Genomic DNA, 17,026 nt, shown 5'->3' on the forward strand with positions numbered 1-17,026 from the left:
TCCTTGTGTTACAGTCAAAAGAATGCTAACCAACAGAGTTCTCCACCTGACATGGAGTTTTGAACCACTGGCAATGATTTTCTTTAAAGGTGTTCTAACATAATGTGATTTGGGGCAATGTCTTCCTCCTGGTAGGTGAGAGGTAGAGACGCCAGAAAAGGGACATAATTCCAAGATGATCTACACATTCTGAGACTAAGAGTTAGAAGGTAAACTAAAAAAAGGACTTTCAACACAGAAACAGAAGAACCAACAAACACAGAACAAACTCAATGTTTTGTTCTAAATAAGGAAGTCAGTGGTTTTGAGTAAGGAGATGGGGTTTGTTGGTTAAAACATAATTTAGCAGCCTTAAAAAAAAAAAGATGGAGACTTTACCTCTTTCATGTTTACATGGATGGAGCTGGAACATATTCTTAGAAAAGTATCTCAAGAATGGAAGAAAAAGTATCCAATGTACTCAGCCCTACTATGAAACTAATTTATAAGCACCCACACTTCCACATGAAAGCTATAAGCCAACTATAGCCCAAGATGAAGGGGAAAGAGGAAGGGGAGGGGAGGAGAGGGGAGAGGATGGGTAGAGGGAGGGTAACTGGTGGGACCACACCTATGGTGCATCTTACAAGGGTACATGTTAAATCTAGTAAGTGTAGAATATAAATATCTTAACACAATAACTAAGAAAATGTGGTGATGGCTATGTTAACCAGTTTGATGAAAGTATTTCAAATTATATATAAAACCAGCACATTGTACCCCATAATTGCATTAATGTACACAGCTATGATTTAATAAAAAAACATAATTTCTGATTCTAAGTGGCTTGTGCACCCATTTAATTTCTGTCATATGTGTTATAGTAATATTTTTAATATTAAATGCCTCAACATATATTTTTATGGCAACATAGGATGCCCATTGTCCATGTTCAGACAGTCATAGGACTGCTAAAAAGGAAAGAAAACTTCCATCTTCCAATATTCTTTCTGTATCTCAAGACAAATGAAGAAAAATTTGGCTCAAAAGGGAGTAAAAGGACAAAAAAAATAATCAACTGCATTTCAGTCTGTTTTAAACATGACCCTAAAGAACTCTTTTGATATTTATTATCATTTACTAAAAGTAAAATATTTTAAGACTCTTATTTTATGATAAAGGGACAAAACATACAGGGTTTATACAGGTTGGAAGGACCAAGGAGTCACCCACATCTTGTATCTCAAGAAATGCCCACTTTCAACTCAACCTATGTCACATAACCACCACCTGGTGGCAGTGTACTTAAATAACAGCAATAGCTCAGAGAGTTACAGAAATAGCCCCTAAATTTTAAGCACAGCAACATTAAGGTCATTTTGTGGTACCAGGTCTATACTAGATCTTCTCTCCACAATGGAGGAGATTTAAGAACCAGAACATTAAGATACCAGAAACCTGGGTAAGGGGGTAACTATGGAATGTAAGCAGGTTATCAATAGCAACATTGTATTTACCAGCATTTTCCAATGGGAGGAGCTCTCACCACTAGCAGGTGAATCCAGATGATACAAGAAAAGGCCACACTGAGTATAAAATGGTTGAGCAGAGACCGGACTGAAGGGAAGATGCCAGCTATGGAATTATTTAATGAAAAGAAACATTACAGGTGGAGAAAGCAACAAGTACAAATGCCCCAAGGCAGGGCTTTTGTTTGTCTCTTCAAAAGGCCAGCATAGCCTAACCAGAAGCAAAGAGGCAAATGAATATAGTCGGACAGGGTGGGTGGAAGTCTGATCCTTGGATTTCTCCAGTGACCAGACACTGCCTGCATTCCTTAGCTCATGGCCTCCTCCTTTGTCAACAGAAGCTAAGAACCAAAAGCCACATGTTACACTAGAAGGATACCTGGGTGCCATCCTCCTGTCCCTCTGCCTCCCCTTCCGTTGACAGTAGTTCCCTCCTTATCTCATGGATGCCTGAAACCACAGGAAGTACCATAACAGACCATATATATCATGATTATTCTGATACATTTGTACTTATGATAAAGTTTAATTTATAAACTAGGCAAAATAAGAGATTAGCAACAGTAACTACACAGGGGTCTTCAAACTTTTTAAACAGGGGCCAGTTCACTGTCCCTCAGACCGTTAGAGGGCTGGACTATAGTTAAAAAAAAAAAAAAAAAAAAAAACTATGAACAAATTTCTATGTGCACTGCATATATCTTATTTTGAAGTAAAAAAAAAACAAAACGGGAACAAATACGATCACACTGCCTCATGTGGCCCGCGGGCTGCAGTTTGAGGACCCCTGATATAGGACAATTATAACAATATACTGTAATAAATGTTATCTGAATATTCTCTCCCTCCCTCTCTAGAAATATTTTCTTATATCATACTCACCCTTATTAAATCAAGAATTTTTACCTTTTCACTTAAAGGAAGAGATTTATGGCTTCTCTTTGGCATATCCAAATTGTCAGTATAACTACTCTTGCACTTTGGGGCCCTTATTAAGTAAAATAAGGGTGACTTGAATACACACACTAGGATACTGCAAAGGGTGACCTTATAACCAAGTTAATACTATTAGAACTAAGAAGGCTACTAAGTGACCCATGGGCAGGTCATATCTACAGCATGGACATACAGCACACAGGGAGGATCCTTGTCCAGGCAGGACAAAGCAGGATGTGAGAGATTTCATGACACTACTCAGAAAGCATGCAATTTAAGATGTATGAATTATTTATTTCTAAAATTTTCCATTTAATATTTTCGGACTACTATTGACCATGGGTTAACTAAAATCAAGAAAAGCGCAACCATGGATATGAGGGGCCTACTCTGTAACTTCCTTGCAATTACATTGGGTCCAGCCAAATAACCCTGGATAATCTCCCATTTTAAAGTCAGCTGTTCAGCAATCTGAATTCCATTTGCAACCTACTTCCCACTCCCCTTTGCCACATAAACATACTCATGGGTTTCAGGGATTAGGACATAGGTATTTCAGGGAGGTTATTATCTGCCCACTAAAAAGGGTTAGGAAGCAGGTTAGGCAACTAGAAGATGGGACACTGCTAATACTCCAACCTGGAAGAGACCGCAGGGTGTACAGGGACAGAAGAAGACAGGTCAGCTGAGAGTAAAATAAGAGAATCTTCTGGTCACTTCCAAAGCTCACCAATGGCAGAGCAGTCCTAAGAAGCAAGTTCACCCCTTTAGCTTTTTCCATTGTATCAGCATAAAAGAGGGATGCGTCAAAAGCCATGAATCAGGTGAAAGAGTTATGGAGACTGAGATTCTTCAGAATTCTCCAGATCTTTATGCAGTCCGCCCCTAAGAACATTTGATATCCGTGCTATAAGTATATAAGAGTTGCTATAAATTAAACCTCTTAATCTAACTTTATGATAAGAGTGCTTCTCCCGTTTTTCAGGTACTCCCTGGAGTGCAACATTCCAGAAAACCAATTACCTAGGGGAATTCAAGAAAACGTGCGTGGATTAATAACAGCTAACATATGTAGACAAAGCAGTTTCCAGCACATAATCATTATTCTACCCTTACAAAATCACAGTGGAGATATGAGAGGTTGCTATTCCCATTTTAGAGATGAACAAACAAAGGTTCAAAGGCAAAATGCTTATTTGTGCACAGAAAGCAGGGTAGGGGCCGAATTCAGACTCTAATTCTTAGCTTTGGATTTTAGACTCAACTTCTTTTTCAAAACACTACATAGCTCCAAACAATCAAACTGCCCTTGGAGAGATTGGATAGAGAAGCCCAAATAGCTTGTCTCAAGTATTCCTTACGATCTGGGGGCTCCTAAATCTAACCCTCTGCAGAAGCTTTAACCTAGAGGCATAGGGAAAGGTATCTACATGGGTGGCACAATCAAACACAAGACTTCTGTATAATGGTTTGCTTATTAAATGGCAATTGGGTAATTTTGATAATGGATTTACAGAATCATCTAAACTGCTTACGTACCATCATGGTCTATCAGGAATAATCCATGCTCTTCTAGAACTTTGACTCCCCAACAACAGAAACCAGGAACCAAAGCCATGTGTCACACTAGAAAGACCACGGGCTCCTAAGGGTCTGCTGTGTGACACTGGGAATGCTGCTTGCCCTTGCAAAGTCTCAATCTCCTCATCTGTAAAACTTGGATGAGAAAGTATCTACTTCATGAGGCTACCGTAAGGAATAAATGAGATTATGTTGGGTGCTGTGGGAACCTTTTGGGGAGATTGTCTAGCCCACACAACTTGTTTGAGTGGGTTTCTCTTTCTTGCACCCAAAATAGTCTTGCAAAAATAGTATGTGAGAGAGCTTAGAACAATTCTCAGCCACCATTTCCAAGAAATGTGAGTGTGCATTCTTTCCAGAAGCCCAGGGTATTGCACCTAGAAGGTCTTACTTTTGTTCATTAATCCATTGAGACATAATTGGTAACTAATAAACCACCATGTGTTGAATGCTTCTGTGTACCAGGCACTGTCCTGAGTACTGGCAAGAAACAATATGGACAAGATCTCTGCTCCCATGAGAGAGAGAGAAAAATAACTGGGATGACTTTGGAGAGTAAAATATGCACCAAAGAAAATAACACAGCATAACAAGCTCAGGCGTGGAAGGAGGTCTTTAAATTAGATAGGTGGAGATGACCTTTTTGAGTGGTGAAATGTGAGCCAACTCCTGAAGGATAGATAACAAGACCCCAAACATAGTATAAGGCTTTCAGGACAGAGTATTCCAAGAGGAGGGAATAGAAAATAAAAAGGCCTCAAAATGGGAAGGATCTTGGTTGGGTCTCCAAACCGAGAGGAAGCTACTTCCACAGTTTGTTGTTAGAGGAAGAACCTGCAATAACCTGTCCTATAGATAGGCCATCCTCTGATCAGGGATACCAAAGACCATGATACTAGGAGATGACGCTTCCAGTAGAAAAGAGCTTTGAGAAAAATAAAGGAGAAAGTTGTGTGTTTTAAGGGCCCACAACTGGGTTTGAATCTTCTCCACATTTCGAACCAGTGACTTCAACTCTGTGCCTCAGTTCCCTCACATGTACAGCACGGGTGATCACAGGACCCATCTCATGAGGTTCTCATGGAACCTGAATGAACTCAGACATTGAGCAGAGCCGGCACGCATGAATACAGTGTGTGTCTGCCACTGCTGCCACCGCCATCACAGCTACTGTTACACTTCCAGATCCAAGTCTTCATCTCCTGTCCCATCCTAAAATAACCATCTCTTGCCCCTGATTTGTTTTTGGCTTCATCACAAGTGCATCTACGTCAATGAATATACATCTATTCAACCTTGATTATGATCCTACCAGCCTTGAATTTGGAGTATAAGGCAGTCAGGCCCCCTGCAAGGAATTATAACACCCTGACTCTGAACAGTTGCAGTTGTCTTACCATCCTTTCCTCTGTCATATAAAACGTGGAAAGTAAAGAAATCCTATATAAGAAGTACGACACACTCTGGGATGCCAAGGCGGGTGGACTGATTGAGCTCAGGAGCTCCGAGACCAGCCTAAGCAAAAGCAAGACCCCCATCTCTAAAAACAAATGAGAGTTGTGGCAGGTGCCTGTAGTCCAAACTATTCAAGGGGCTGAGGCAAGAAGATCGCTCAAGCCCATGACGCCACAGCACTCTACCAAGGGAAAGATGGCAAAACTCTGTCTCAATAATAATAATAATTGTTATTATTACTCCAAAATTTTGGTCATGTTATAAAAACAATATTTTCAGATCACTCTCAAACACACCTGATCTCAATTTAGGCCGCAAAGCATTAAATAAACATGAAGAAATAAGGGAAAGGAGGAGGAGCAGAGGAAGGGGAAGGAAAAGAAAGAAATGTCACCCTAGAGAAGGGGTTTCTTTCCATTTACTCCTACCTCCTTTGGTGTCTTATAGAACAGTATTAATATTTTGTTCTTACAGGTGCCATGCACTTTTTGCTAAATCTATGGCCTAGATACTTTATCTCATTTGTTGGGTTTTCCCATTCTATTTTTAAAATGGTTGGCATAGGCATATGGGAAAACTATAAATTTTTGCATAATCATTTCCTTACCAGCTGCCTTAATGAATTCTATTATTATACAGTAATATTTCTAATAGATTCATGGGAAGATTGGTTATATTAGAGGTTTTTTCCTTAAAAAAGTAGAAATTAATTGCAAAATAATGATAATTCTACTCCCTTTCTTATTTTTCTCACCCAGCTGCATGATCTAATAATTCCTGAACAATGGTAAATAACAGTAATGATAACGGATGTTCCAGTCTTGTTTGGGGATTGAACAGGAACACTTCTTGTGTAATATAACTAAGGATGATGGTGGCTTTTGGTTATGATCCTATTTTAATCATAGCTTGTTCTAAAAACCAGAAATAGATATAGATACAGTTTCTTTTTTTTTTTTTGTTTTTTTGCAGTTTTTGGCCAGGGCTGGGTTTGAACTTGCCACCTCCGGCATATGGGGCCGGCACCCTACCCCTTTGAGCCACAGGTGACGCCCAGAAATAGATATTTTTATCATATATCTTTTTATATTCCCTAGAATAAGTCATAAGGATTTTTCTTATTTGTCAATACTAACAGTAAATCACCTCGTTAAATTTCCCAAGATTGAACTATCCTTCCATTCTTGAAATACATCCCATTTTGTCAAGACTTAAATTGCCTCAGCCTACAATCATTCACACGTCCCTTTCTCCCCTCTACAAGCTCTTTCAGCCCACAGGCCATGGCTGATTCACGTTTGAGCCTGGTGTGTAACACAGTGCTGACAGTACTGGTACAAATGAATGAATACATAAACAACAAGTGCACTGGACCTCCCCAGGCTAAGCCTCTCTCCTGTTAATACCACATTAGAGAATTTATATGCCTATCCCAGAAAGAATCCTTATCTGTTTAATGGACATATGATTTAACTGACCCCCACTTTTCTAACACTAGAACCCTGGAGCTCCTGTTTGCTTGTGGGAAAACTATTCCATGCAGTTACAATGAGGTTAACCCTGATGCTTTACTTCCACCACAACCCCAAGCCAAAGGGCTAGCTAGATCTTCCAGGCCTGATTAGAAGACCACGCAATTACGGCCTTGGGAATGGGCATTTGACCCAACCAGAGCAAAATGCGTCTCCAGGAATTTCCTACAGAACCTCTTAAGACAAATGATCTCCCAAAAGGATAAATGATCATAAAATATGTTTGTCTAGGATTGCTTCTTACCATCTGGCCTAAGATGTGGTGAGACAGCCTATCTGAAAAAAGAGCAAGGCAAAGACAATGATGACAAAGCATAAAAGAGAGAGAAGCCTGGGATATTGGTTGAGTCCTGGATCCAGCTTTTCCTGAAGCCAACTACCCTCAGACTTCCTGATCACCTAAGTCAATAAATTATCTTTTTTAAAAATAATAAAAATAATAGTTTGAGTTTAATTTCCATCATTTGTGCCCCAAAAGATACAAATGTTTCATTGTCTCCCTATAATATCTTTTGTATATTCTTAAATAAAGGTTGAAAAAATACATGAAGCAAGGCAATCCTAACTAGTAAGTGTAAAAGAAAAAAAAGCACTGGGCGGCGCCTGTGGCTCAAGGAGTAGGGCAGTGGTCCCATATGCCAGAGGTGGTGGGTTCAAACCCAGCCCTGGCCAAAAAAAAAGAAAAAAAGCACCAACTCTGTTTTTAATTAATGGCAAGATGGGCTGAAAAGCACCCCTAGTGAATTATAATTTCAGAATGCAATTCCCAAGACAATTATAGAGGAGCTTGTTAAACCGCAGAAACCAGTGGAATCAAGAGATCACTTTAACAGGGCGGTGGTTTAATCAATTCCAGAGATATCATCCATTATGCAAAAACCAAAACCTTTAAAACTTTCTAATGTACAACTCTAGCAATGTTTCCTTCATCCTAAGTCTGGAGGCCTCTCTCCTCACTTGATTTAAAAGTAAAAACGCCTGCTATGATTTACAAAAATAAAAAATAAAGTAAATCACGTTGGGATGGCTGGAGAACACCAGTGCAATCAGCCAAATCTCTAGAGAGAGAGCTTCACAGGGTCTTCGCGAACAATCCTGCATTCCCAAATGTGTTCAATTCTGCAGAAGCCTGAAGACAGAGCATGCTCCTGGCGTCTTAAAGCCTCTGGCTCTACCCAGAGCAAGTGGCATCAGTTCCCACTGGAGGCTCAAGAGAAAGTCAGCCTGTAAGCCCAGAAAGCCTGTCCACCTCAACACCCTCATTCCCTCTGTGGCAAATTCTAGCTGCAATTACCACCTGAAGTCAGTCTCTTCTTGCGTTCAAGTTACAATAGGGCCAAATTCTAGAATCCGGTGGTTCTGATTATTCTCGGGAGAGCTACTTAAGAGCTGCTTCAGGGTTGAACATCCCTCATTCAGACATAATCTTGAAAATAAAAGACTATATTCAAATGAAAATGCATTCCAGTTTTCTCTCCAGGGCCTTCAGTACTGATGGCCATGATAAAAGGAAGGCACTGAAGGAAAATGAAGGAGAAAAGCAAGGGAGAAAAGAAAACATGGGAAAGAAAGAGAGCAAAGAAGAGAGAGAAATCTGCTGTCACGTGCTCTCTGTAAGGCATTTGAAATGCCTTTTCATTTTATACTCATGTAATCCTTTGGTAGCAGGTAATATTGAGCCCATTTAGCAGATGGAGAAACTGAGGCTTAGTGATATTAACTAATTTGAATATGCAATAGATTCTGGCCCAGACATACAGGGGTCCTCAAGCTTTTTAAACAGGGGGCCAGTTCACTGTCCCTCAGACCGTTGGAGGGCCAAACTATAGGTTAAAAAAAAAAAACTATGAACAAATTCCTATGCACACTGCACATATCTTATTTTGAAGTAAAAAAACAAAACAGGAACAAATACAATCACACCTCCGCATGTGGCCCGTGGGCCGTAGTTTGAGGACCCTTGCATGATTCCACCAGCTTCCTCTCTCTAAAGGCTCTAATACAGGAATTTGTTCTAGAACTGAATTATTTTAGTGGGTGAGTGGACCCTATAGAGATAATACAGCCTCATCACCTTAGAAACAAAGATTAATATAAGTAACTTGACATCCAATAAAACTGGGAGGTGGCAAAGCCAAGCCTGGAATCCAATTTTTCTAACGCTAAGGGCATTCTGACCAGAATCTATTTTATAAGTGCGAGTTATCTATGTAGATCAAATACAGCCACTCCTGATTAATGAGTGAAAAATTCAGAATTTTCCCAGCTTCAAGAGAATGTTAACTGAGAACAAAAGGGAAATTTATCTGTGATTTTTCTGGCTCAATGTTTTTATTTCTATCAAGCTCTTTTTTGTTATTGTTGCAATATATCTAAGGAGGTATTTCCCCCATGCTGTTACAAAATCCGTAAAGGGGAAAAAAATTCTAAACTAAGATAGCACATGAACGCCACAATTCTGGCCACTGCAAAGGTTATGGGCATGCCAGTTGCTTTCTGAAATGAGTTTAAACCAGAGGTCACAAAGCAGTAGCCAGCTGGCTGTGTCCAGCCCACAGATGTATTCTGTTTGGCCCACAGTGTTGGCCCACAAGGGACTTTTAGGAAACTTAAATCCGTTGCCAAAATTAAAAAAATCAAAAAATTTCACATCAAAATCTGGATTACCATTTTCTCAGATTAGAAAATCTCAGTAACCTGATGTCACATTTGCACAGAGAAAATAGCTGAAATTGAGAGGTAGGAGCTATCCTTTCAGCCAGAGCACAAATGCTTCAGTTTCTCCCCACTTAATCTACCTCACTCATTTTTAAGACCCACATGAGTCCTGAAGGTATCTGAGTTTGTGACCTTTGGTGTAAAAACTTAATGGATGTAGACTGCAAGCCAATCATTACTGGGCTTTTCTCAAACCATCTCAAATATGGGACTCTTCAGTCAATATTATAATAGCTACAATAGAAAGTGAAGCATATGAGACCAAAAGGATTTGGGAAATGGAAAACCCAGAATTCGGGTCCATTTGGATTTCTGCTCGTGGATATTATTTCATTTAGAAAAACATACATTCACTATTATTTCACTTATTCCTCCCAAAAATCCTACAAAGAAAGCATTACCCTCTGATAAACTACTGAAGCTAGGTAAAGTAAAATACATCATCCAACCAAGACCATCCAACTTGTAAGTGTCAAAGTCGGGTTTTGAACCCAGCTTTGTCCAGTGATGGAATAATTTTAAAATCATGAAAGAACACTTTCATTATTTTATAAACCCAGGAGGCTTGTTTCCACCCTAGGACCTTTGCACTTGCTGTTCTGGCTACTTTAAAATTTCACCTAGATCTTATTCTTTTACCTCATTTACATCACCCCCACTGAGAGGTGTCTGCTAATTATCCTACTTAAAATAACACACATATGCACACATACACCCGTGTATACACACACCCGCAGTTACTCTCTAGACTCCTTACTCCACAAAAAGGTCCAGGACCAGCAGAAACAGTACATGGGGGCTTTGTAAGAATTTGAAATTTCAAGCTTTTTCTCAGACCCGCTGAATCAGAGTCTGCTTATTGATAAGACCTCCAAGTGATCTTTGCACACATGGAGTTTAAAAAGCATTACCCACACACAAATGCTGTCCAACAGAAATGTGAGTCACAATTTTAAATTTTCTAGTGGTCACATTTAGAAGGTAAAAAAAAGTTAAAAATTTTAATAATGCATTTTATTTGACTTATGAACGTTATAATTTCAACATGCAGTCAATATAAAAATCATTAACGAAAACATTAACAATCTGTGGATTTGATTCTTCCAGCACATGCAATTTGAATGTTTTGCCTGTTCGATACCACATTCAGATAGTATTTCCCATACTAGACAACGGAGTTCTGGACCCTTGATTATTTTTCTTTGCAGGCTTTATTCCCACCAGAATTTTTACTACGTATTTTTTGGCTAGTTTGTTTGCTATCTCCTCTACCCTCCTAGTAAAATGTCCATTCCAGGACAACAAGTGCTTCACCTGTCTTAATGGCTACTTAATCCCCAGTACCTACACTGAGCACATGGCAAATACACGTATTTATTAAATACTTGTTGAATCAATGAATGAATGAACAAAAGATAAGACCTTTCCAATCCTCTGTGAATGTCATTGTGGTATAGAGAAGAAGCCAGCACTTTGAAATTGGACAGCTGTGGCACTCACCAGCCAAGTGACCGTGAGCCAGTCATTTACCCTCTGGGAGCTGCAGTTTAGCTCACAGCATCATCACGACACTCAAATCGGACAAGGACATCCGTAAAATGCCAATCACCCCAAAGCTGATATTCCATAAATGCCAGCACCATCCAGTCCCCTCCATTCTCCCTCCAAGACACCCTGTGCAGACAAGGCTGCCACTCATTTTCCTCCGGGCAGCAGGAGCATGACTTTGGGAGCAATTTCCTGAGTTCCTTTCCCCTACCCAGTGGGAAGCTGGTATTAACTCTTGACAGTGAGGATAACTTACAACCGGGGAGAATCACTTTCCACCACCCTGAGTGGTTTCCAATGCAAAGTGGTCACGGTTACTGTACAGCCTGTAAAGCCACCAGGGAGCAAATAGCTCAGGTTGTCTCTGTCACTTTGATGAGTTCTGCAGTGGCAGCCAGCTGACCTGGCCTGAGGTCCTCTCCCATAGAAGAGTTTAAGGGTTGTGCTTAGACAGCTTGTATCGCCTCATACGGAAAGGTTCATTGTGGCTTTGCCCCTTTTCAGAGAGAGAGAGAGGGAAGAAGAAGTGCAGGGTTGACTAATGCGTTCCTTTTGGAAAGATGTTTGGAGAACACTTAGAGATCTAAAAATAGACCTGCCATTGGATCCTACAATTCCTCTACTAGGTATATATCCAGAAGACCAAAAATCACATTATAACAAAGGTATTTGTACCAGAATATTTATTGCAGCCCAATTCATAATTGCTAAGTCATGGAAGAAGCCCAAGTGCCCATTGATCCACGAATGGATTAATAAATTGTGGTATATGTACACCATGGAATATTATGCAGCCTTAAAGAAAGATGGAGACTTCACCTCTTTCATGTTTACATGGATGGAGCTGGAACATATTCTTCTTAACAAAGTATCTCAAGAATGGAAGAAAAAGTATCCAATGTACTCAGCCCTACTATGAAACTCATTTATAGCTTTCAAGCTATAACCCAATTATAACCTAAGAATATGGGGAAAAGGGAAAGGGATGGGAGGGGTGGGGGAAGGATGAGCGGAGGGAAGGTAATTGGTGGGACCACACCTACGGTGCATCTTACAAGGATACATGTGAAACTACTAAATGTAGAATATAAATATCTTAACACAATAACTAAGAAAACGCCAGGAAGGCTATGTTAACCAGTGTGATGAAAATATGTCAAATGGTCTATAAAACCAGTGTATGGTGCCCCATGATCTCATTAATGTACACAGCTATGATTTAATAATTTAAAAAAAAGAAGTGCAGTGCAGGGTTTAATCTTACTGATTTATTAATCACTGGCTTGTGTCAGTCCACCGCTTCCCCACAGCTTTAACACAGACATCCTAATCCATTAGTCTATCTTGCCCAGAAAATCTGGCAATGTTCTAATCTCAAATGTGTTTTTACATCACATTCGATCAACAACATTGGAGCAAAGCAAAACCCAGATTTAGAGATAAGCAGAGTGACACGGAGGAAGGAAAAAGACTGCGAGGGCTGCTTAGTTGAATCTGACTAAACCCCAAACCCGCTCACTATGCAGAGAGACCAGCCCCAATTTCTTCTCAGCTCTTTCTCTTAACTGAAAACACAAAACCCAGGAACACTTGCAAAATTAGTAGGCTATGGAAGCGCACTTAAAGAAATAACAATAATTAAATAGTCAAAAAAATCAAAATCTTTAATTAATTTGTGGCTCCCTAATAAGGTAAATAGATCCCAGACAGCATGCCCAGTATGAGAAGGAATTATACCATTTGGGCACAAATGCCACCATTCGGATTTGGAGAAGAAAACCAAGAGGAAAGGTTTCAGTACCAGTTTTAATCAATGCCACCCTTTCCTTTTCTACAATATAGTGAGGATGTCATTCCCTCTTCCTACATGGGAGTGGCGGGGGACAGAGGGAGGAGGAGTCTGAAGAGATAGAACTAATGAAAACCTCACAGATGTCTCAAGGCATTACTGACTATGAAAAAAATAGAGCTGTGTCCAAGACAGTCTTAGCACACTCAGCACCTATGGGTCCAAGGGTCAAGTCTGAGTGGCTAATGACTCTTCCATGTTAGATAGACACGTATTGGTAGGAAGCTTTGCTCTTAAGGGAGTTTCTTGTCCAGCACTTCGAGTCAACGCCCCTGGACATGGTGGCAGGGTGGGAGATCAGGACACAGATATTGCATGGTCCTCTTAAGTGAGGATCAAGGGAATCTCATTCTAGCTACATCTCATCAGCTTAACAGTTCTGCAAGTGGCTACCAAATATTGACACTGAGCCACAAGTGTTGGTTTGGAGAAGAAGGCTAGAACTACCACAGCACTAGAATATATCTTAGCAGTCATGTCATGACAGGTGGTTTTTATACTTTCCCAGCATTAGTAAAACAGAACCCAGGAAAATCCAGCATCTTCTTTTTCTTTCATTCAGAAAATTTCCCAGACCCTCTGATGGGACATTCCGGTATGCGTTCTACCACATACCCCTCATTAACTTTATGTCATCTAAATAAAACTTCCTTTTCTGCATTTCTAGCTATCTCAAAGCAACCCAAACACCTGGTGGAAAGATTGGATCTTTCTGCATCACTGAAAGGCCCTTGACACTTCTCATAAGATAACACAACATTAAAATTAGAACAGAAAAGAGAAAAAAGGAACAAACAAACCACAGCTACCTTCATAGAGCCAAAGTTACTCCACAGAAAAGACCAGAACATCCCTACAACCAGCAATTTAAAAAACTGAATATCATACCCCTTCTTTCTTTTGCTGTTGTTGCATTAATCATCCTAACACCTTTTTAATTATAATCACAAACTGGAAGTCGTGGCTTGTGATGTTATAAATACTGATTTTCTGGTTAAATTAGGCATTTGCTGTTTTATGTTTTGATTGGAAGGGGCTGTTTGAAGCCTCCTAAAATACTGCAATTAGTTCTCTTTGTTGAAACAGACAAGACATTAACAGACACATTTGCTGTTTCAGTGTAATGTGCTGCAACGTTTATGTCTAAGTGTACTTTTCTCAAGCTTTTAAAGCATAAGGCATGTTTTTTTAAGTGGAAGAAATCAATCACAATACACACATTTATTACATACTTCTGAAGTTAAGTTATTTCTAAAACTTTTCCCAGGCTGGAATTCAAACCTCTGAAAGCACATCTCTTTAGGCAGGCCTGTTAGGAAACAATCTTGTTTTACCTATTGGCTCTGTTAAGATGATAACAGCAATTCAGCTGACAAAGCCTGTGTTTCGGTTTGACAATTGCAATTAATTACTAAAATGCAACTGAGATGGGGCCAGCCATCCAGATCTATTTTCCAGAAAGATAAAAAAAAAAAAAAGAGAGAGAGAGAGGAAAGAGGGAAAGGAAAAAAAAAAAAGGAGGTTTGCATTTTGGGCATGTGTACCGGTGTTGTTTTAAATGCTACAGCTGGCGAAAAAGCTGGATTATTAATTTATTTTACCTGCACTTAACTTTCTGGTGCTCTCTCCTCCCTTTCTCTCACTACCGGCAGACGGTGGCAGAGGAGGGAATGAACATCTTACAAAACATAAGCTCCAATCTGTTGCGAAGGAGGCGCAGATCAGGAAGGGCACCGCCGTGCAAGGCATAAAAACTCTCAGGGCACCAACTGTCGTGCAGACATTGAGGCTCCGATGCCAATGAGCTGGGCGTTCATTCAGCCAAGGGGAACAGAAAGTTAGGGAGGTGGGAAACATCCTGTCTTTACTAGAAAGTCCACACGCAAGCTTCATCTTTTTAACTGTTCCCTGTTCATTGTGCTCTGACCTGGACCTACTTAAAGTTGGATTCTGGCCACGCAAATGCGCTTGAGGGTGATTTTGAGAGATTCCAGAGGATCTCAAAGCCCCTTCGTCAATTTCGCTATCCTGTCTGCTCTGACTCCCAGAGCCCGGCAGAGCCGGGGTTGGGAAACACCCCGCAGGCACAAGTGCTGGGGATTCCCAGGCTCGGATGCTGCTTAGATTCAGAAAGCACTTCCCTGGATGAGGAGCCTGAGGTACGACAGCACGGGGTGACACCTCGTCCCCTCGCCCTGGAGTTAGGGGAGTCCAGCCCTCTCAGCCGCACCCCCTAAGGAACGCCTCCAGGGTCCGCAGAGCCCTCGCAGGGGTCTAAGGGCGCTCAGGATGGTGCCTGGAGTTCCAAGGGCAGCTTCCCCTGCGGAGTCCCCCACGCGTCTCCCCGGTCCCTCCAAGCCCAAGGTCCTACCTGTACCACTCCAGCCCCTTCTCGTAGTTCCTGTCGAAGAAGTGCGGCTCTACGCCCACAGCCCTCACGTCCGGGTGCACTCTGATTGCCTCCAGCAGCGCGCGGGTCCCTCCTTTCTTGACCCCGATGATCAGCGCCTGTGGCAGCTTCTTCTCCCCATAATCGGGGGTGCTGACGGCGCCGCCCCTTTCGCTGCTCCCGTTGGCCGGTCTCCGGCCTGCGAGCTCCTCGTCGGTGGTGCTGGACTCCTGAGCTTCCCTCTCCAGCAGCGCGCTCTGCGCGGTGATCATCTCGCTGGGGGCCAGCGGGGTCCGGAGCCAGGCGTCCCGGGCGCCTCCGCCGCCGCTCGCCAGCCCCCAGCCGTCGGCCCCGGGGGCGGCTGGCGGCTCCGGTGGCTCGGGTGGTTCCCGGCGGCTCGCGTTGTCCAGCGGCGGCGGCGCGGGCGGCTGCGAGGGGGCGCCGAGGCGCACGGGGAGAGGCGGCAGAGAGGGTGTCGGCGGGCTTGGCGGGGGCTCGGCGGCGGCGCCCGAAGGCTCCTGCAGCGCCAGGGGAAACTGCAGGGAGCCCGAGCCGCCCAGCAGGCTATAGCACAGGTAGGTGACAGACAGGGACAAGGTGCACATAAAAAGCAGCTTGCGCGCCGGCGGCCCCTTAGCAGAGGCGCCGGGCGGCGGCGGCGCGGCAAGAGGTGGAGGCGGAGGCGGAGGCGGAGGAGGTGCGGGCCACCGGGCCATCGCGGCTCCCGGCTCGCGGCGGCGGCGGCGGCGGCAGCCCCCGGCGCTGCCCGGACATGGTTTCAGCCGCCGCCCCCGCCGCCGCCGCCACCGCCGCTGCCCAGCCGCCCCGGCTGCATGAAGCGACGCCGCTGCGCCCCCGGCCCTGGCCGCTGTCCCGCTGCGCCGGGAGGGAGCCCGGCCGCATGGCCCCCCTCCCCGCTTTGCCCGCGGAGTCCGGGTGGCCCCCCACTACCCCCCCTCAGCCTCTGGCAAGGGGACCGAGGGGGGAGCGCGGACCCGCCGGCTGCACCTGCTCCGTCTGCAGCGCCCCCGCTTCCCCGGCTCCGCCGCGGTTCCTGCCTCAGCCTCTGCCGCCGCCGCCGCGCGTTGTTGCAGACCCGAGTTCCTTCCCCGCTGCTAACTTTCTGCCGGGAGAGAGGAGAAGCGCGGAGGGGAGGAGGAGGGGGCCGGGCGCGCGCCCGGCGCCGCCAGGGGAAGGGGGGTACGCCTCGCGCGCGCCTGCGAAGGGGGGCGCCGGAGCGGAGGCGAGCGCCAGGGCTGGGGCACCCGGGAGATCGGAGATCGTGGCCCCTCGCCCCAACAGACAACCCAGTTGTGGTGTACCCCATCTGACCTCGTATGTCTCGCCTCCCTGGGGAGCTTGGGATTCCGGGTTCTCCCTTCCTGTCCTCAGTACTTTTAGGCATCAGAGCCCAACGCCAGCCACCGGTTCCTCGCACAGGGGAGCTGGTGCACAGCGGGCAGGGAGCTCTCGCTTCCGCTCTTCCCCTGGGACTCCAAGCAAACTCTGC

General features: G+C 43.5%; 1 protein-coding gene across 2 annotated transcripts in view; it reads right to left on the bottom strand.

Moving 5' to 3' along the window:
• HS3ST4 (heparan sulfate-glucosamine 3-sulfotransferase 4) overlaps positions 1 to 16,671 on the bottom strand; it is a 438,490-nt gene extending 421,819 nt beyond the window's left edge. Inside the window, exon 1 of one of the 2 annotated variants that reach the window (XM_053556164.1) lies at positions 15,499 to 16,671. In XM_053556164.1, the coding sequence (XP_053412139.1) occupies positions 15,499 to 16,232 (734 nt within the window). In that variant the 5' untranslated portion in view covers positions 16,233 to 16,671. The remainder of the gene's footprint in view (positions 1 to 15,498) is intronic. The other variant, XM_053556165.1, reaches the window with a different exon arrangement.
• Between the last annotated feature and the right edge of the window lie 355 nt (positions 16,672 to 17,026).

Source organism: Nycticebus coucang, chromosome 12, assembly GCF_027406575.1.
Source record: "Nycticebus coucang isolate mNycCou1 chromosome 12, mNycCou1.pri, whole genome shotgun sequence".
NCBI lineage: Eukaryota > Metazoa > Chordata > Mammalia > Primates > Lorisidae > Nycticebus > Nycticebus coucang.